This window comes from Dasypus novemcinctus, chromosome 5 (genome assembly GCF_030445035.2).
Source record: "Dasypus novemcinctus isolate mDasNov1 chromosome 5, mDasNov1.1.hap2, whole genome shotgun sequence".
In the NCBI taxonomy this organism is placed as follows: domain Eukaryota; kingdom Metazoa; phylum Chordata; class Mammalia; order Cingulata; family Dasypodidae; genus Dasypus; species Dasypus novemcinctus.
The window spans coordinates 122,107,687-122,125,678 of NC_080677.1; the positions used below are offsets into that span (position 1 = coordinate 122,107,687).

General features: G+C 41.5%; 1 protein-coding gene across 2 annotated transcripts; it reads right to left on the reverse strand.

Annotated features, from left to right (window-relative positions):
* Positions 1-3,890: 3,890 nt before the first annotated feature.
* On the reverse strand, positions 3,891-10,049 carry LOC101414514 (serine protease 58-like). 2 transcript variants are annotated; one of them, XM_058298051.2, is made up of 6 exons: positions 9,994-10,049; positions 9,451-9,555; positions 8,452-8,605; positions 7,056-7,306; positions 4,574-4,710; positions 3,891-4,168 (listed from the first exon to the last, which is right to left on the reverse strand). In XM_058298051.2, exons 2-6 carry the CDS (start codon positions 9,488-9,490, stop codon positions 4,019-4,021), a joined length of 732 nt encoding a protein of 243 aa, XP_058154034.1. In that variant the 5' UTR covers positions 9,491-9,555; positions 9,994-10,049; the 3' UTR covers positions 3,891-4,018. The 2 variants fall into 2 exon arrangements, with proteins under 2 accessions (XP_058154034.1, XP_004461738.2); XM_004461681.3 differs by lacking the exon at positions 9,994-10,049 and having other exon boundaries at positions 9,451-9,726.
* Positions 10,050-17,992: the final 7,943 nt, after the last annotated feature.

Below are 17,992 nucleotides of genomic sequence, written 5' to 3' on the forward strand. Positions count from 1 at the left end.
ATGTGGAAAGTAGAAGGATATAGAAGAACCCTAATGTAGATGTCAGGAGAAGACCTCCTTGGAGAAGTGATGTTTAAGACTTGAAGGATTGGTAGAAGTTAACCAAATGAAGAAATCAGGAAGAAACTCAAGAAAGATGGGCCAAGGCTCAAAAGAAAACAGAGAGTGTACAAAAGTTTGAAGAGAAAGGCAGGCAATGGGACACAGATGGAAGATCCTATGGAACTGTGCTTTCAGGGTGTGGTCAAGTAAGAACAGCTTGCAAGGGAGATATAGAGGCAACCAGAGAGTAGTCAGGGGAGCATACCCTTGGGTTCTACATTTTTACAATGGGAGAGACTTTATCTTACTTAAATGATGACACAAAGAGAAGACAATAGGCAAGGGAAGTTGAAAATACAAGAAAGTAGAAATAATAAAGCAAATCCATGAGAAGGTCAAAGAAGCTGAGATCCATGTCACAGGTATAGAAAGAGGCTATAGATAATTGCACCGCCCTTCTAATGCAGCAGGAATATTGGGATAAATGAGTTAGAAAAACAATAGGTGTATGTGTTCAAGTTTGGTGTTGGTAAGTTGAGGGAGGTAGAGCAGAAAGGGAGATATTAAAAATATAGGAACTGAAGGAAAAGGTGGTTCGAGCAAGATCCTGATGTTAGCTGTGAAATTAAGAGTATATATGGGAAACAGACTTTGGCCCAATGGTTAGGGCGTCCGTCTACCATATGGGAGGTCCGCGGTTCAAACCCCGGGCCTCCTTGACCCGTGTCGAGCTGGCCATGTGCAGTGCTGATGCGCGCAAGGAGTGCCGTGCCACGCAAGGGTGTCCCCCGCGTGAGAGACCCACGCGCAAGGAGTGCGCCCGTGAGGAAAGCCGCCCAGCGTGAAAAGAAAGAGCAGCCTGCCCAGGAATGGCGCCGCCCACACTTCCCGTGCCGCTGATGACAACAGAAGCGGACAAAGAAACAAGACCCAGCAAATAGACACCAAGAACAGACAACGGGGGGGGGGGGGGATTAAATAAATAAATCTTTAAAAAAAAAAAAAAAAAAAAGAGTATATAGAGGGTTTTAGCCCTGAGCAGGAGAAGGGACAACACTTCTATAAGATTGGAGGGCAGATAAAGATGAAGAAAATTTTGAACGTACAGAAGATGAAAGAAAATGATGGGATGAAAGTGAGAGCTGCTAGGCGTACACTTTGGATGTATTGTACAAGGCATGGAACTGTTTAACACAGTGAACCATGTGGTGGATGATGGACTGTGGTTGACAGTACAAATCATGAGAGCATTCTCTCATGAACTATAACAAATGTTCAATGCTAATACATGACGTTAATAATAGGGAAGTGTATGGAAAAATATACCAATGTAAGCTATGCACCACAGTAATATTTTTATGATGTTCTTTCATAATGTATAACAGATGTTCTACAACAACGCAAGTGTTGGTGGAAGGGTGATGAATGGGAAATCTGCACTTTATGTATGATTGTTTTGTAAGCTCACAGCTTCTCTAATTAAAAAAAACTATGGACTCCCAGCTTGCCAATCTCTACTTCCTTCGTGAAATGGGAGGAAGGCCAGATGCTGAAAGGAGGGTAGAGACTATATGTCAGAATGATTAGGTTTGGAACAACCTACCCTGCTGTGGTGAAGGCAGTACTGTTAAATAAATTTTAAAGCCACCAGTATGGAATTTTTCTCCAGTTGCACTCAGCAGCTGATTATAGGAAGGATCAGGGAAGATGAGTTGTAGGATTGATAAGTTTTGGTTTTCAGGCCATGTGCAATGAAGGAAAATGAAGGTGGGGAGTAGAGGTCTAGGAACTTTGCTGCTATATTCAGCATGTCAAATGAGGCTTTTTTCCCCTTCTTGAGAGTGGGGCTATGATACACTGTAAGTTGCATTTTAGGGCAGAAGGATGCTGATGCATATCCATGCCCCTTCATCCACCCTGACATCCATGCTATCTCCACTTGTAAGGGTGCTGTAGATTTACTTCTCAGAGAAGAGTCTCATTTGAGGGAGGAGTTTTCCAATGAACAGGGCTAGGATGGGCTGTGAAACAAAGACAGGAAGCAAAAAGAAAATGGGGTGAGGCCACCACAGAAAACAGGGTACTTGTTGCTTGGATGGGGCCAAATACTACAGAAAAAAGCATGATTAAATTAGTCTTAGTGTCTGAATTTGAAAGAAATGATTTTTATGTATGTTCTCAAGGTTCTTAGGCACAGCCCAGTTCTATTTTTGCTGCTTGAATAGTGGCAGGAAAGCAATTAGGCTCAGGGTATATCAATGCCCAAAAGCCAATGCGCCTCTGCAGTCTCCAAGCCACTGCTGGATTCTCTTCTGGGATAGAAATTCCAAGACTCTTTACTCTTTACAATCTCTTTCTCCCATGAGTCTTATCCCCATCTCATTGTCCCTCTCTGTCCTCTTTGCATTGCAAACAAACTATTCCCACGTCACACTGCCCCTCCCATACATGTTTCTCTGACCTCTCATGTATCACTCCAGTCCCCAACTTTAGGGTCACTCCGAATCCTCTTAACTCTGTCTCTAGGTTCAGGTGTGCTGGGGACAGTCCTAGTGCATCCTGCCACCTTTCCCTACTTCAAACACATCCTATGCTCAGGACCAACTGTATAGGCTGGCAGGATGAAACACAATCCCCTAGTAGAAAAGGGGGCTGCCTGTACATTCCTTCCCTTACTGTTCTGAGCATACATAAATATACTGGAGCATACATAAATTTATACATAAATATAATGAAGCTGACCTTGCTCTATCTCTTCTCTTTTTGAGTAAAACATTGTTCCATCCAGTCTTGTGTGAATTTTGCTTCTGTTGGCAGTCCTCACACTGTACTGGAGTAGGGTGACATCTCTGTACGTGTCTCTCCCTCTCAGTGTTTTGGTCAATGGGCCTGGGATGCTGTATCTCTTCCCACCAAATGCTAGTGTGAGAGAGAAAAGCTGAGAACCAATCAGAGCTGCTCCCAATAGCCAGGATCCTTATCAAAGCCTACTGCTACCACCCATAAACAGAGGTCCCCGTTGTTAGTTATTGCCCAGATACCATCTTAGTAACAGGTCTTTGTCTCCAACACCTTTGTCTCCCACATGTCCTCCAGGGATGTGAAATTTAGCATGCCCTGTCTTCCCATTCATGACCATGCTCCCCAAACTTTACACGTAAAAACATTATCTTTGAGAACCACCACCTACCCAGGGACCCAAGCCAGAAACTCAGGTATGCTCCCAGACTCCATCCCTTTTTCTTCTCAGTCAATGCATCTACATCTAAATCTTACAGATTCTACTTTCCTTAGTATCTGAATACCGTAGAGGTTTTAATGACCTCCCAAATGACTAGAAAATCTAAATTCCTTTACAAAGCAGGCCAGGCCCTACTGATCTAATACTTACCGATGTGTATAAAATCATCTTTATCTCATTCTCTCCTCCTTGCAGACAACTTATTTTCTACCCTCTAGTATTACTTAATTACATGTATTATTCAGAACATGCACTTTTATATGCTTCTCTGGCATTTTGTGATCTATGCCTTCAGTTTTACAATGTCCTCATTTGTCTGCCTATTTGGTGACACCTTGCCTGACTTTTCCAGCCAGAACAGTTTTTTTTTCTGTTCTTTCAAGGCACTTTTTGTTCATCTCCATCATAGCAATTATCACAAGGGATTGTAATTGCCTTGCTGATGGCAAAGGCCATGTCTTATTCATTTCTTTATTACTTGCATACACAGCAATGCCTACTAAAAGCCTGGTTGTTCAATAATTTTTAAATGAACAAATGGGGAAAATGTTGCTAAACCTCTCATGGCTATCGCAGTTCACATGATAAAAAGAACAGAGTCGTGGCATGAGATCTCAGTGGAATTTTTAATGAGGGTTTTCTTTTGGATTCTGCTCAAGAACAAGGAAGATAAAGAGAGTTGTAGAGCCAGTACAGAAATCAGATTGCACTGAGAGCTGGAGGAACAGAGGTGCGTCAGTAGGTAGAAATGATTTTCATGATCCATCTTGCATAGAAATGAACTTCTGTGAAGAATCCTTCACTTCCCAGGGTGACACTTCCTCTTGCCCAGGACAAGACTCCATGCAACCGGCCACTGCAAATGGCGGGAATGGCTGAGACTTCCTGCCAGAGAGAGGAGAGAGGAAGTCAAAGTTACTTTGTAATCACAGAACAAGAGTAAACCCCACTGTATGACACATTACTGTAGCAGAGGAATCTAAGCGACTGGACTCCTTTTTTTTTTAGAAGTGACAACCCTCCATTTTGGTCTCTCTGACTCAATCTTAATACAACCTCATGCAAGCAAAAGGAGAAAGGACAGATGGTTCTTACCCAGAATCTCTTCCACTCTAAAAGAGGAGAGGAGGTACTATCTGCAAACCCTGAGACTGAGGGGAGATGAATTTCACCACTCTGCCTCCTGCTCTTTTGGAGGGCCCTTTGGGTGAGTGTCATTTGATTTCCCATGATCACCTCTCCCCATCATGGATCCTTTATTATCTTCCTGTATGAAGCAAGGAAAGATACCTTCATTTTAGATGTGATTTTTAGAGGCTGTCCCACACACATAATATTTAATTTCATTCTTTGGTTGAGCATATCCTGGCAGTAACCGAAGGGAAGAGAATATTGGTTTATCCATGTCAGGATGTCAGGATCACTAACTGCAGAAAAGAGAAGACAAATGAACTCCAAGGTTGCCTTCTAATCAGCCCCTATTTTTAAATGCATGAATCTCTGAGAATATCCAATGCACATATTGCACACTTTACCCTTCTTGGGATTCCTAGCAGTATCTCTTTATGTTGGAGAAGTGAACTCATAGAACTGAGTGCCACTCAAATCAAGTACCGGAAATCTGTAGTTTTTTCTCTACTATGTGTATTTTAGAACTTTTAAAAACCCTATGAGAAGAATAGGCATGACCATGAGGAGAAAAAGATAAAGAAAAAGGGATGGTCCCCAAGAATCCCCATTTTTGGCTTTTTCTTTATCTTCACTACATTTAATCAAAATGGAAGGAAACTATTTTTAGTATTTTAAAATAGTTTCACACACATATATTCCTACAAAATCATATTGCTTATCTCCATCATAGAAATTGTCACTACACAATCAACCTCAGGATAGAAAGATTCTATTCAAGATATTGTGTAGATGTAATATCTGGTAAAAAGAAGCAAGGAAGAAAAAAAAACTGACCAAAGATTTCTCAAGCCATGTCTAGTGTTATGTAAATAGTAGATTTTTTTCTAATAGGAGTGTATCCAGTTGAATGTTCTGAATCAAATTCAACAGAAAGTGTCAGATCAGGAAAGAAAGAGATGAGTTATGTTCAGTATTAAGTCTTTATGGGCACTGAATTTAAATATGTGTTTCAAGCTAGGTAAAAGTAACCTAAATTATTTGAAACAAAGTGTTCTTAATATATTGTACCAGAGAGCTTTTTAAAGATACTGTTTTTCACAAGGATTTTGACATGAAGAGCAGAGCCTATGTGATAAAACTTTCATATTTTATTTTGTTTTTAAAAGCATGTAATAACTTCATAAGGTGTGATACAATTACTTTGACTAAGTTAAAATCATACAAGCTTAGATTTGTTCAGAAAATATATTCACTTAAGATTCTCAAGAATTTTGCTTCTAAATTTAAAATGAAGTTGCAAAATACTGAGAATGAGTTCCCACTTTTTAACCTTCTCTTACAAAATAGACTGATTTTTTAAAGTTCTCACTCTTTATATTACAGATCAATTATTTTGTAGCCACCAGAACACAGGGTTTAAACCTGAATGATAATACACAGATTTTGAAGCCAATCAATCAATGCCAGTCCCTCCTTTCTTAAAGTCAGCCAATCATGGATGGAGTTATTCCAATTAACACTCAAGAGTATCTAAACAATCAACAATCTCTTCCACTAACCACTCCTCTGCAGCTGAAGTCAGCCCACTTAACCCCACAAAAGCCCACCATTCCCTAACTTTAAGCTTCCCACAACTCTTATGATCAGCACTCTTCTCTCCTTAGTGAGACTGTGCTTGATCACCACTGTTCTCCCTTACTATTATTGTAAGCAGTAAATTTAGCTACATCATTTTATTTCAGATGTCGAGTAATGGTTTCATGATTTTTTGACAATACCATCCTAAAGAGAGCAGGATAGGTTATTTTGCAGTCATGTGAAGTAACAACCAACAGGAACCAACAAATGCATTATAAAATAACTTTCATCATAAAGTGCCCCTAATAAAGCCAGGTCCCCGCTGTTCATCCCAGTTAGAGCTCACAGGGTGGAGGAAGTGTGCCTGCTACAGGGGCTGGGACAATTTCCCCTAGAATATCTGGCAGGTGGGAGAGACACTATCAGTATGTCATAATGGTCAACTTCCTGTGAGCCACCCAAGTCTCCACCTCTAAGTGGGTATTATTGGGTGTAGCACTAGGGTTAAGGGTAGCACTTTCTGCAAGGGCACAGCTCTGATGACAAAAGAGGTAGATCCCTAAACGTTCTCTTATCTCCCAGATCCACTTGAATGACTCACCATCTCTGCACACAGTATAGATTGTGGTAGGAGGTAGGAAACATGATTTGTTGCTTCACTTTAACACTATTGTTCTTGCTTAACTGTCTGCTATTCCATTAATTGCTTGGTGGCCCTTCAGCAGCTGCGAATAAGATGATAAGCCACCCTCCAAAGGGGTGCTTGACACTGTCCTTGTATCTTCTTAAGTGAGGATTCTTAGTTTTCCCACTATTTTCTGAACTTGGTTCTAGACATAATAATTAGGGCCTGCTACACTTTTAGATATTCGATTAACTACATTCAGTCTCTTTGAATTTTATCTTTTCCCCTCCAGTCTTGGCAGTATCAGGTCTTGCAGTTATCACTCTGCAGTCGAGAACATGACCTCATAGGAATTATTCCTCTCAAGTATCTCCTCCCTCCACATTATTTTCCCAGATCCAATCTCCTTGGGAATAAGAAGCAGACATAAGCACTTACGGTTTTTATATTCATTCCAGGTCCAGGTTGGGATGAAGCAGGAATCGTTTAATGTCAAAGGTTCTATGGCTATAGCTAGAGTTCCCACATACTTATTGATTACAGCAGACTTAGACAGTTTTATCATCATCAGATCATTTTTCAGAGTGTCCGGGTCGAATTCTGGGTGCGTCACAGTCAATGAGTAATTCCGTATCTGTTCTTTCTTATTTGGGATGCTGGGTTGATGAACTCCCAAACGGATTTTAACACTTTGGGGAAAAAAGGACAAGGAAATGGGAAGAATAGGTCACAGAATGTCAAAACTGCAGGAAACAGCAAAGGTCACTTTCTCCAATCATCTTAATTTTATCTCTTAGATCTGAATGTAAAGTGACCTGCATTTGTCTATGAAATAACATTACTAGTTTACAAGATTGTTGTATTAGAGACAATGCATGTCTATAGATATAGATATAGATATAGATATAGATATAGATATAGATATAGATATAGATATAGATATAGACACAGATATGTATACCTGGCATGGTATCTGGTCTGTTGAAAGCACTCAGTACATTCTAGTTATTAAGATTAGAGTAATCTTAATTTCTTTCTTAATAGAAATGACACCACACCCATTATTCTTTGTCTATACTACACTGCTTCAAGCAACTCTTAAGCACCCATGTAGTAATCATTGTTTCTGGATATTCTTAAGCCATTCCCAGCTCCTCTCAGGCCAATGAGAGGAGTTACATGGTAATTACATGGTAATTATATTTACCATGTGCTGCTTACATTGATTGCAGAGTCAGAGACTCTTAAAAATCCATAGGGCCTCCACTTGCCATTTTCCATTATATTTCCTGGACTAATTCAAACCCTACCACCACCTCCATCACCAAGAGTTCAGTCATGTAACATATACAAGAGCCATTTCCGTCAAAAATAGTTCATGTGTTTAATCTGACTGAAAGAAAGGATGTCTGCTTTCCCAACTCCAGTCTTGAGGGCATGAACTGACTTTTCTTCTCTATTTCCTGTAATGCACAGGATAGGGGTTTGATCTCAACTACAATGTAAGTTCTATGAGAGAAAAATGTATTTCTGTCTCATCCCTCCTTGTTTTCTCAAGTGCATTAGACAGTTCCCGACATACAGTAAATGTTCAAGCATATTTGATGAATGAATGAATATATTGTTTACTCTCTAATAAACACAGGGTCTGTATTTACTCTCACACTTTCTTATCAGTCTCCTTTCAAATGTATATCATTTTCCCTATTTAGAAAAATATCTTTTCTTTTCCTGGGTCTTCTTCCTTTAAGATGTCATTAAAAACCTGGTGGGATACTTCACCTAGACCTGTTTTTGTATACCTCCCATCTCCCAAGAGCAAAAAATTACTTACGGTAAGGGGCAGTGAGCAGCTGTTAAAATCCACTCAGGGTGAATGAGAGTCCCCACACAGGGTTCTGGGCTGGACTGCAGATAGGCCATGTAAGGGATGGTAAAATCTTGTGCTATGTTCACCTTGGTTTCTTGAGAATCTTTGGCCACAATAACTACCAAAGAATCGAAGGTGTCATAGGTGGAAAGAGAGACAAAATACTTGAGAGGTTGGAAGAGGTTAGGGTAGTTTTTCTTAATGAAAGGTCTTCAAAAATATAATCAGTGTCTTTAATTGGTTTCCAATATTTAAAAAAAATCTATAGATATAATAATGCTCATCACCAAAGCCAAACACATTAATTGATACGTCTTTACTAGAGCTGAAATTAAAAATCTATAGATATAGTGCTTGTCACCATAGCCAAGCACACTAAAGAAGTTAATACACGTCTTTGCTAGAGTTGAAATTAATTAAAGTTCTGTGTAACTGACTAATGGGCTCACCTCCTGCTGATCAAAAACTTTGATAGTGCTGTGCATAACAAAAATGAAAAAAAAGCCCGATTACTTTAAAAAGATTGTTCTTTTATATGTAAACTTTTTTAAAGTATGGTATCCATGGTGAAAGAAATGGGATACCTTGGGCTAAAGCCAATGGGACTTTTGGATCCTTAGCCACTCTTTTTGGTGCCCACTGCTCTAAAGTCTACCTATGCAGGGAAAAAGAAGTGTGGTTGTTCAGGTAAAGTGGCAATCTAGGAAATCACATACTCAAGGGCTTGATGAAAGCAAGTCTGACAAGCCCACAGAAATGAACAAGGGACTTTTAGAGTATGCCTTAGGATCCAGCTTTGCATTGAGGGTAGTTCCTTTAGTTTCCTTTAACACTCGATTTTTTTTTTTTTTTTTTTTTTTTGTGCAGTGCCCTCTACTGCTTATCTCTTTAGTTGTGGCTGGTTTGTCCCATTCCATACACTACCCCGACTCACCCTAGGCAGAAACCAGACCCCAGACTTACCAGCTGCAGTCATGAGAGTGAAGATGAAACAGCACTTCATGATCTCGGCAGGAGCAAGCAAATTGGATCAGTTACTGACTGTCTCAATCTTTAGTCCAAATGCCCCTGGGAAGAATAGCAGCAAGTAAGGAGGGAATAGAGGGAGAAACATTTATTGAAGAGCGAGGAGAAGCAAGGCTGTAATAGCCGTCCTTATCAAGAGCTAATTCTATAAGGCATAGACGGGAGGTCTCTCTGGTGTGGGTCAAAGAACAGAAGGAGCAGACCAAGTCAAGCCCTGGTTCCTCCTGTCTGACCCTAAAAATCTCCCCAGGAGACTTTTTTTATATACTGACATCTTCCCTCCCCTCTCTATGACATAGTGTTTCTTTGTTGCCCCCTCATCCTTTTATGACTGTAAACCTCTCTCCCTGCCCCCAGTTGCCATCCATGACTTGGCTTCCTTTCGCCAAAGAGCCCCTCTGTTATTTAGAGACCCACAGAGTATTGCAGAATGAAACAAATTTCATAAATCATTTTTTAAAAAATCTTTCCCCCTCATACTGGTGATAAGGGAGCTGCAGTCCTCAATACTCAGCTGCAGAGTCAGGACTAGAAACAAGCCTCCAGCTTCCCTCTGACAATGTTGGACTTTGATGGAGCCCTGGGCGCCTGGAAAACAGCTGTAGTTAAGAGTCCCCTCTTTCCCCCTTTTGTGTTCCATGGAAACAGCTTACTGCAAAGCACCACCCTTCCCCATGCTGATTCAGACAAAATTGTCTACTCTTTCTCATGCCTCCTGTTACACTTGTGGATAACTTCCTGTTTACCTGTGACAAGGTCAAACAGGGACTTTTCCCCTTTTGCCTGAACACACACACAAGGCCAGACTTAGACACATCACCCCCACCCCAACTTAACTATTCTTTGTCTCATAAGTGATTAACTGAGATTTGATCTACCTGTACCCCTGAAACTAGCTAGACCCAGAGATAAACATTTCCCATTCAATTAACTGGTTGAGACCTTTCCTGATTGTAAAACAATCCTAACTGTAAATCACCCACCTGTAACTTGTCTATCTCTCCTATATAAAAGACTAAGGCAAAATCACACTGCTGAGATACTCTGATCTGAATAATTGCCTGAACAAAATCAATTTCCTAGCTCTCTCAGCCTGGAGGAGCCTGCACCCACATCTGAGGATGCATCATCTGTGATTTTCTCCCGTTTGTTTTCTTCTCCCATTTTCTCAATAAACCCCTGGCATGTCCTTAAATTCCTAGAGGAATCCATCTTCCCCCAACTTCATAGGGCAAGCCCAGCCAAGACTTGTGGAGGCAGGTCACCTGCCCCAACCCCAGCGAGGACTGGTGAGTCTAAACTACGAATTCTAGCCTTTTAGTGTCCTGTTTTGGTTATCCATTTTGAACGGTTACCGAATGGGTCCCCACAAAATGTAATCTTGGGGGGCGAGGGGCTAGTGTGTCAGACCACTCCGCGCCCCTGGCATGCGCCCATGCTCCTTGGACCTGGCGCCGGCCGGGAGCGCAGGGGCACAGGGCAGGGGTGCAAAACAGGGCAGGGGTGCAAAACAGCGCCGGGCTGAGATGGGGGCTCCTGGGCCAGGCTTTGGGGGCCGCGGAGCGGGCCTCTTAGACTTGGATGGGACATCCCCACTCTAAAGTCCGGCATTTTTAGCAGTGGGCCCCGTACCCAGCGCTGGCGGCCACCTTCGTTTCCCGCCATCGTCCCTCGGCAGCAGCAAACCTGGCAGAGAGCTGGGAGCTTGTTCCTGGGGAGCCCGGCCTTGCACACGCGCCTCCCCGCGCATTCGCACCTTGCTGGCCCGCTGTCCTACCTACCTCACCTGGGTTCCCCGGTCGTGAACAGAGCCACGGCCGGGGCAGGCAGGGCCGAGGCGGGTACCATGGGGTGGCCCGCATTCTGTTTCCTAGGGAGTCGTGGGCCAGGAGGCAGCATCTGTTCTGCGCGTGCCGCCCCAGGCTGTTGGCGGGCAGGCTGCAGAAAATTCACCTTTAATCTCTTTAAGGACTTTTAATGTCTGGTTTAACAGTGAAACTCCCAGGGACAGCCTGAAATGACAGTTTCCAGGCCTTTTTTCTAGGATCACCCGAGCAGCTTGGTTCCTTAAGTCCGGAGACTGGGTCAGGTCCTCCCAAGTCTAGGTCACCCGGGGATGCCCAGCATACTCAGTCCTAGCCTGCGCTGGATCTTTCTAAACTTGGCTGTGCCTAATCAGGGGAGTAAATGGGGTCAAGATCTATGGCATTCACTAAACCTTTCTCCTGTAAAATAAGGAACCTCCTCATAAGTCCTCAATTAAGGTTTAGAAGTTTCTAGAAAATGGCTTCCATCGGGTCTTTCTCTGTACAAAGGGTATAAAATTTTCTCTTCTGTTTTATTTTTTATTTATTTTCTACCCTTCCCCTTTCCCCTCCCCCACCCTGCTGTTTTTGCTGTCTGTGTCCATTCTTGGTGTGATCTTCTGCATCTATTTCTCTTTTTGTGTTCTCTTCTCATCTAGAATTTACCAGGATTCAATCGTGGGACCTCTGATGTGGAGAGAGGTTCTCTGTTACCTGTGCACCTCAGTTCCTGGTCTCTGCTGAGCTTTACCTTGACTCTCCCCTTTGTCTCTCTTTTGTTGTGTCATCATCTTGCTGCATGACTCACTTGTGCAGGCACTGGCTCACCGTGAGGCCACTCAGCTTGCTGCACGGACACTTGGCTCACCATGCGGGCACTGGCTCACCACGCAAGCACTCACGCAGGCACTTGGGTAACCACGCAGACACTTGGCTCACCATGTGGGCACTGGCTCACTATGTGGGAACTGGCTTACGATGTGGGCACTCACATGGCACTTGGCTCACCATGCAGTCACTCGTGAGAGCACTTGGTTCACCTCGCAGGCACTCAGTTCCCCACGTGGGCACTTGGCGTGCCACACGGGTGCTCATGTGGGCACTCAGCTCACTGTGTGGGCTCCCACATGGGCACTTGGCTTGCTGCATGGGCATGCTTTTTCTTTTCTTTTCTTTTTTTTCACCAGGTGGACCAGGGATCGAACCCTGGCCATGCAGGCCAGCTTGCCTTCACCAAGTCTTGGTAAACTTAATTCATTTTGTAAATAGTTAATGAACATGTCCATAAGATACAGGAATGGCTTTCTTAAGTATAGTCTTTATTTTGCTTGCCATATATTTGTCTTGTTGTTGCCTGTACTGTTTTTGTGAGTTTATGTCCAGGGCAGTTCCTCTCTTCATACCTCTCCTAGCTGTCCTAAGCATAACTGCTGTCATGGCAAAACTGAGATTTGCAATTTATACCAAACCTCTCGTCTAACACAATCTCTTCCTAGAGTTACCTGTGGTCATTCACTGGTCTCTGTTGTGGGTCTCTCTCAGTATTATAAGTCTCAGAGGCAGAGCTATTAAGAGCTAACAACAGTGCAGTTAGGAATAGACCATAGAATTAGGGGAGATCAATTAAAGCAAATCAGTATGGACATGCCATATGAACATGGCCTTTATAATAAGCTCTGTTAATTGACCTCCCATGTAGAAGACAGGCACTCAATCCCTTGAGCCTCCTCAGCTACCCGGTTTGTTGTGTCTCTCATTGTCTTTCCTCTTTGTGTCTCTTTTGTTGTGTCATCTTGTTGTATCAGCTCACTGTGCCTGCCCACTGAACCAGCTCGCCTTCTCTAGGAGGTACCAGAAACAGAAACCGAGACCTCCCATATGGTAGGTGGAAGCCCAATTGCTTGAGCCACATCTGCTTACCAATAATTCATTCTTAATTGACTTTTTAAAATAGACTAAAAATAGACTAAAATAATACTAAGAAAATAAGTGTATTTTTAAAGGCCTTTTAAGGGAAGCGGATGTGACTCTCACAATTGGGCTCCTGACTACCATATAGGAGGTCCAGGGTTTGATTCCCAGGGCCTCCTGGTGAAGGCAAGCTGGCCTGCATGGTGAGTTCACCTGAGCAGACAGCTGGCCCACACAGAGTGCTGGCCACAAGGAGTGCTGGCCCATGCAGGAGGGATGGTCTGCTCGGCAAGCTGGCCTGAGCAGAAGGCTGATGCAGCAGGATAACACAACGAAAAGAGACACAGAGGAGAGACAATAAGAGACACAGCAGACCAGGGAGCACAAAAGATTGAGCACCTCTCTCCCACTCTGGAAGTTCCCAGGATCCGTTCCCAGTGCTACCTAAAGAGAAGACAAGCAGACTCAGAAGAACATGCAGCAAATGGACACAGAAAGCAGACAGTGAGTGCAAAAACAGTGAGGAGGAAGAGGGGAAATAAATAAATCTTAAAAAGTAAAATAAAATAAAGGCCTTTTAAATTTGATTTCTATACTAATGTTACTCATCATAACAGATAAATTTTGAAAAAATATATGATATGAGAATGATTTCCTTCAAAATAATGAAATAATAAATAATGAAATTCCTAGGGAAAAAACAGACTTGTATTTGTTTTATTAAAGCAAGTTTTCCTAGATAAATTGATCCTGAGCATATGATGAAGTTCTTTGTTTGTTAATGGGAGAACTAACAATATAGAATATGGAATGTATTTTGAAGTACAGTTACTTCTACCAGGCCTATATATCCTAGATGAAAAATATTTATATAAGTAGCTAAGCTTCTGAGAGCAGATATTGTTTTACGTTACATATGGTTATCATTATGGGAATTGATAGTTGGGAGCCATCTTCTCAAAGTTTCCAGAAACTAATGGTAGTAAGTAAATGTATCTATTACTGTAATTAGACATAGCAAGTGTGGTAGATTGATTGCAAAAATGGCCACAATGATCCCTCTCCCTGTATCCATGCTCCCTTGTAATGTGACTTTGAAGCTCCTCCTATGAAATAATGGAGTCTATGTCTCAAGCCCTTGAATTCGAGATGGTCTTCTGATTTATTTCTGCCAAGAGAATGTGACTAAATTCTGTGTTACCTTCTAGGTGCCTGCCTCAAGAGGTATTGTGTGCTCACTTTCTTGGAACCCCTCCATACCATGTGAAAAAATCCTAGTCTAGTCTTCTGGAAGATAGGATACCTGTGACCCGGTCACCCTTGTTGCCCCAACTGTTATCCTGCCAGCCCCCAGAATCAGCTAACTGTATATGCACATGGGCACCCATCCAAAACCAGAAGAACCACCCAGCTAATCCCAGCCTAATCTGTGGACTCCTTTCTCCTTCCCAGTCCCTTTCCCTCCTTCCTTTCTTTCCCTTCCTTCCTCCATTCTTCCTTCTATTCTTATTTCCTTTCTTTTGTGTATAGATTTGATTTCCTCTTCTCCCTATATTTTATCATTTTTAGCTCTTTGTAGCTTACATAGTTATCATATTTTCCTCAATTTTACCGAATCATGAATTAAGTATTTACTTTCAGTAAATATATTTCAGTGAGTGATTTATGTCCTGACACTTCATAGAAGCTTTCTGTTTTAAACTTTAGTATAGATCTTTTGATGCTTTCTTTGACTTTACTTTAGAGGCAGATCTGTGTTTCCCAATCACCTGTCCCTTTATCCTGTTTATTTTATTGTGACTTTTGTCATTTATCAACATTATATTCTACAGTTTCTATTTATTTGTTGTCTGTCCAGTCAGAATGCATATACCATGAAGGCAGGGGCTTTTGTTTTTATTATGTTCCTCACTGCTGTATCCTTAGTGCATGAAAGAGGCAGGCATATAATAAGCCTTCAATAAGTGTTTCCTTAAGTGGGTATTTGGATAAATGAATAGAATAGTTACATTGTACCAATTGAAGGAAATACCATAATTTATTTAATCATTCCTTTACTAATGGATATTTGAGTTTTTAATGTTTTTTTCAGGGTTATTTAGATAATGCATCAATAAATATCCTTTATTACTCTAGAGGAGATTGTGGTTGACTTCTTAGTATCCATTCTCCCTTTTCATGATAATGACCACTATTTTTTTTATCTGCCCCCCCCCTCGCGGCTTGCTTGCTGTCTGCTTTCTGTGTCCATTTGCTGTGCATTCTTCCGTGTGTCTGTACTTTTTTATTTTTATCCGCACACCGCCCCCCCCCGCCCCACAACTTGCTTGTTGTCTGCTCTGTGTCCATTTGCTGTGTGCGCTTCTGTGTTTTTACTTATCTCCCTTTTTGTTGCGTCACTTTGCTGAGTCAGCTCTCTGCAGCGCTTGTGGGCTGGGCGGCACTCCGTGGTGCCTGGGTCAGCAGCTCTCCACAGTGTGTGGGCAAATCTGCTTCTACAAGGAGGCCCCGGAATATGAACCCAGGGTCTCCCTTATGGTATATAGAAGCCCAACTGATTAAGCCACAGCCACTTCCCATGACCACTATTTTTATTCAGTTAGTCCAGCATATACCAGGTAGACCAAGTTCACTGCAGAAGGAAAACTCCGCCTCCTCCTCTAATGGTTATACCATGTAACTCAAATTTAAGTTAATCAGCAAATCCCATTCAATCATTAGTCTAGGGATGCACAAGTGACCAAATGAGCCAAGAAGATGTGACTAAGTCTGCTAGGGACATTCTTTTTCTCTCTCCTTAAATATGGACAAGGGAATATATAGCTCTGGGAGTCATTTTGTGATCACAGGGCTTTATCCTTAGGATAAAGCTGCCAGTACTGAATGCAGAAAGCAGAGAGAGAAATAAATTGGGTCCTTGGTGACATTTTAAAACTGCTGAATCAAAACATCCTGAAAGTCCTTTCTACTTCTAAGCTTCTATTGTGTGTGTTTTTTAAGACTGTATCAGTTAGATATTCTGTTCTTTGTAACTGAATGCCTCCTAAATGGTATATTCTCATTTATATATTCTTTTTATTGCATATTTTAATAGGATAAATGTAATTAATGCTGTTGAATCAAAGAGTATAATGAATTTACTTTTTAATAGAAATCCACAAATTGTGGAAAATTAGTCTCTAAATAAAATAAGAGCTAGAAAAAGACTAGAAGGGGTATTGTGAAGGGGCTATTGGATGGCATCAAGAGCAAATGATTTGTTAGCTCAGTTCTTACTTTTCTTTGTGTTCACACTGGTCTCTCATCTTTTATATATATCCTAGTTTCTTGTAATGTCTCTGAACCTTCCTTTCACCTGAAGTGCTACAGAGAATAGGTGTGTGTGGTGGTGGTAATGGGGTGGGGCAATAAAACACTTCAAAGGGAACAGGGACATTTAGACCCATTTGGTTCAGTGGAAAGGTCTAAAATGTTTAATCTGGCAGCTCTTAGCCTACTTATTTTAACAACCGGGGTTATATGTAAAGTTAATTTAAACCATACACAAATATAAAAGTAATTCAATGAGAACAAAGAAAATAAGAAAGAAAAGGTCAAATTGTCACCAAATATTTAAGAGCCTTGAAGGCAAAGCTCAGGAATTCTGGCTCAGTCCTAATATCCATGATAAGACAGTTTTAAGAGCTCAGAGCTGCTCTCTACAAATGTGTCATCCACTGGTAATGGATGTACATATCTTTCTATATTCTATTCTCCTGAGATACCCCTCTTTTGCCTTGTCACTGAGACAAAGCATTTTCTTCCTTCGAACCTTTTTCACCTACTCCAATATTTCCATGCTGAGACTTTTTGTGTCTTTTCCATGCCAGATATGCCCAACTTATGCCAGGGAGAGGAACATCTAAAGTTTCAATTGAGCAAAACAGGAATCATGTGTTGGGACTGTTACTCCAAAGCCTCCTCTTAATGATCTATGGAAAATGAAGAGCAGAACTGGGAGGGGATTGTTTTGTACTCTGTAGATGGGGCTGAAGGGAAAGAAAAAATACCATCTCTGTTGCCAAGAATTTTATGACTTCATGATAATAAATCTATTTTCTGCAAATGTATCTGTACTTGTACTTCATTGTTTCCTTGTAGTTTAAATTAGTGCATAATCTGGGGTGGGTTTGGGGAGATCTGTGATGGGAGTGGGGCAGAGATTGTCTCCAGAGGTCATGCCTATTATAACAATAAATTCCCAGTTAGAAAACAAGAACAATCTTGGAGAACTGGAAGATATAGGTAGGTGAAGCCTTGGAAAATGCAGTAAAACCTGTGATTTTTAAGTTTCTTCTCCTAGGAGTTTCCTTTATCTAGCCTCACAGAGTTTCAGGTGGTTTGGAGTAAAAAGGAAGAGAGAGTACTGTGTCACAGCAGCAACAATTCATTGGGAATAAAGACAATCTGGGTATCATCTCAGCTTTTCTGTGAGCAATTAATTTTACATTTCTGCATTTTACTTTCATCATTTGTTAAGAAATGTGATGGTAACAGTGACTCCTAACCTTATTCATCTTTATATTCCCAATATCCTGCACAAAGGCTGGCATATAGTAGGGGGCCAGTATATTTATACTGATTTGGTTGAATGAATGACAAAAACATTTCCAACTCTCTTTTAATGAAATATTTTAAATCAATACTCTACCTTCTTACTTAGCAGCCATTTTCAAGAGAAAGTTGGTAAGTATCAAGTAAAAATTGTTCTTGGGCAGATGTGG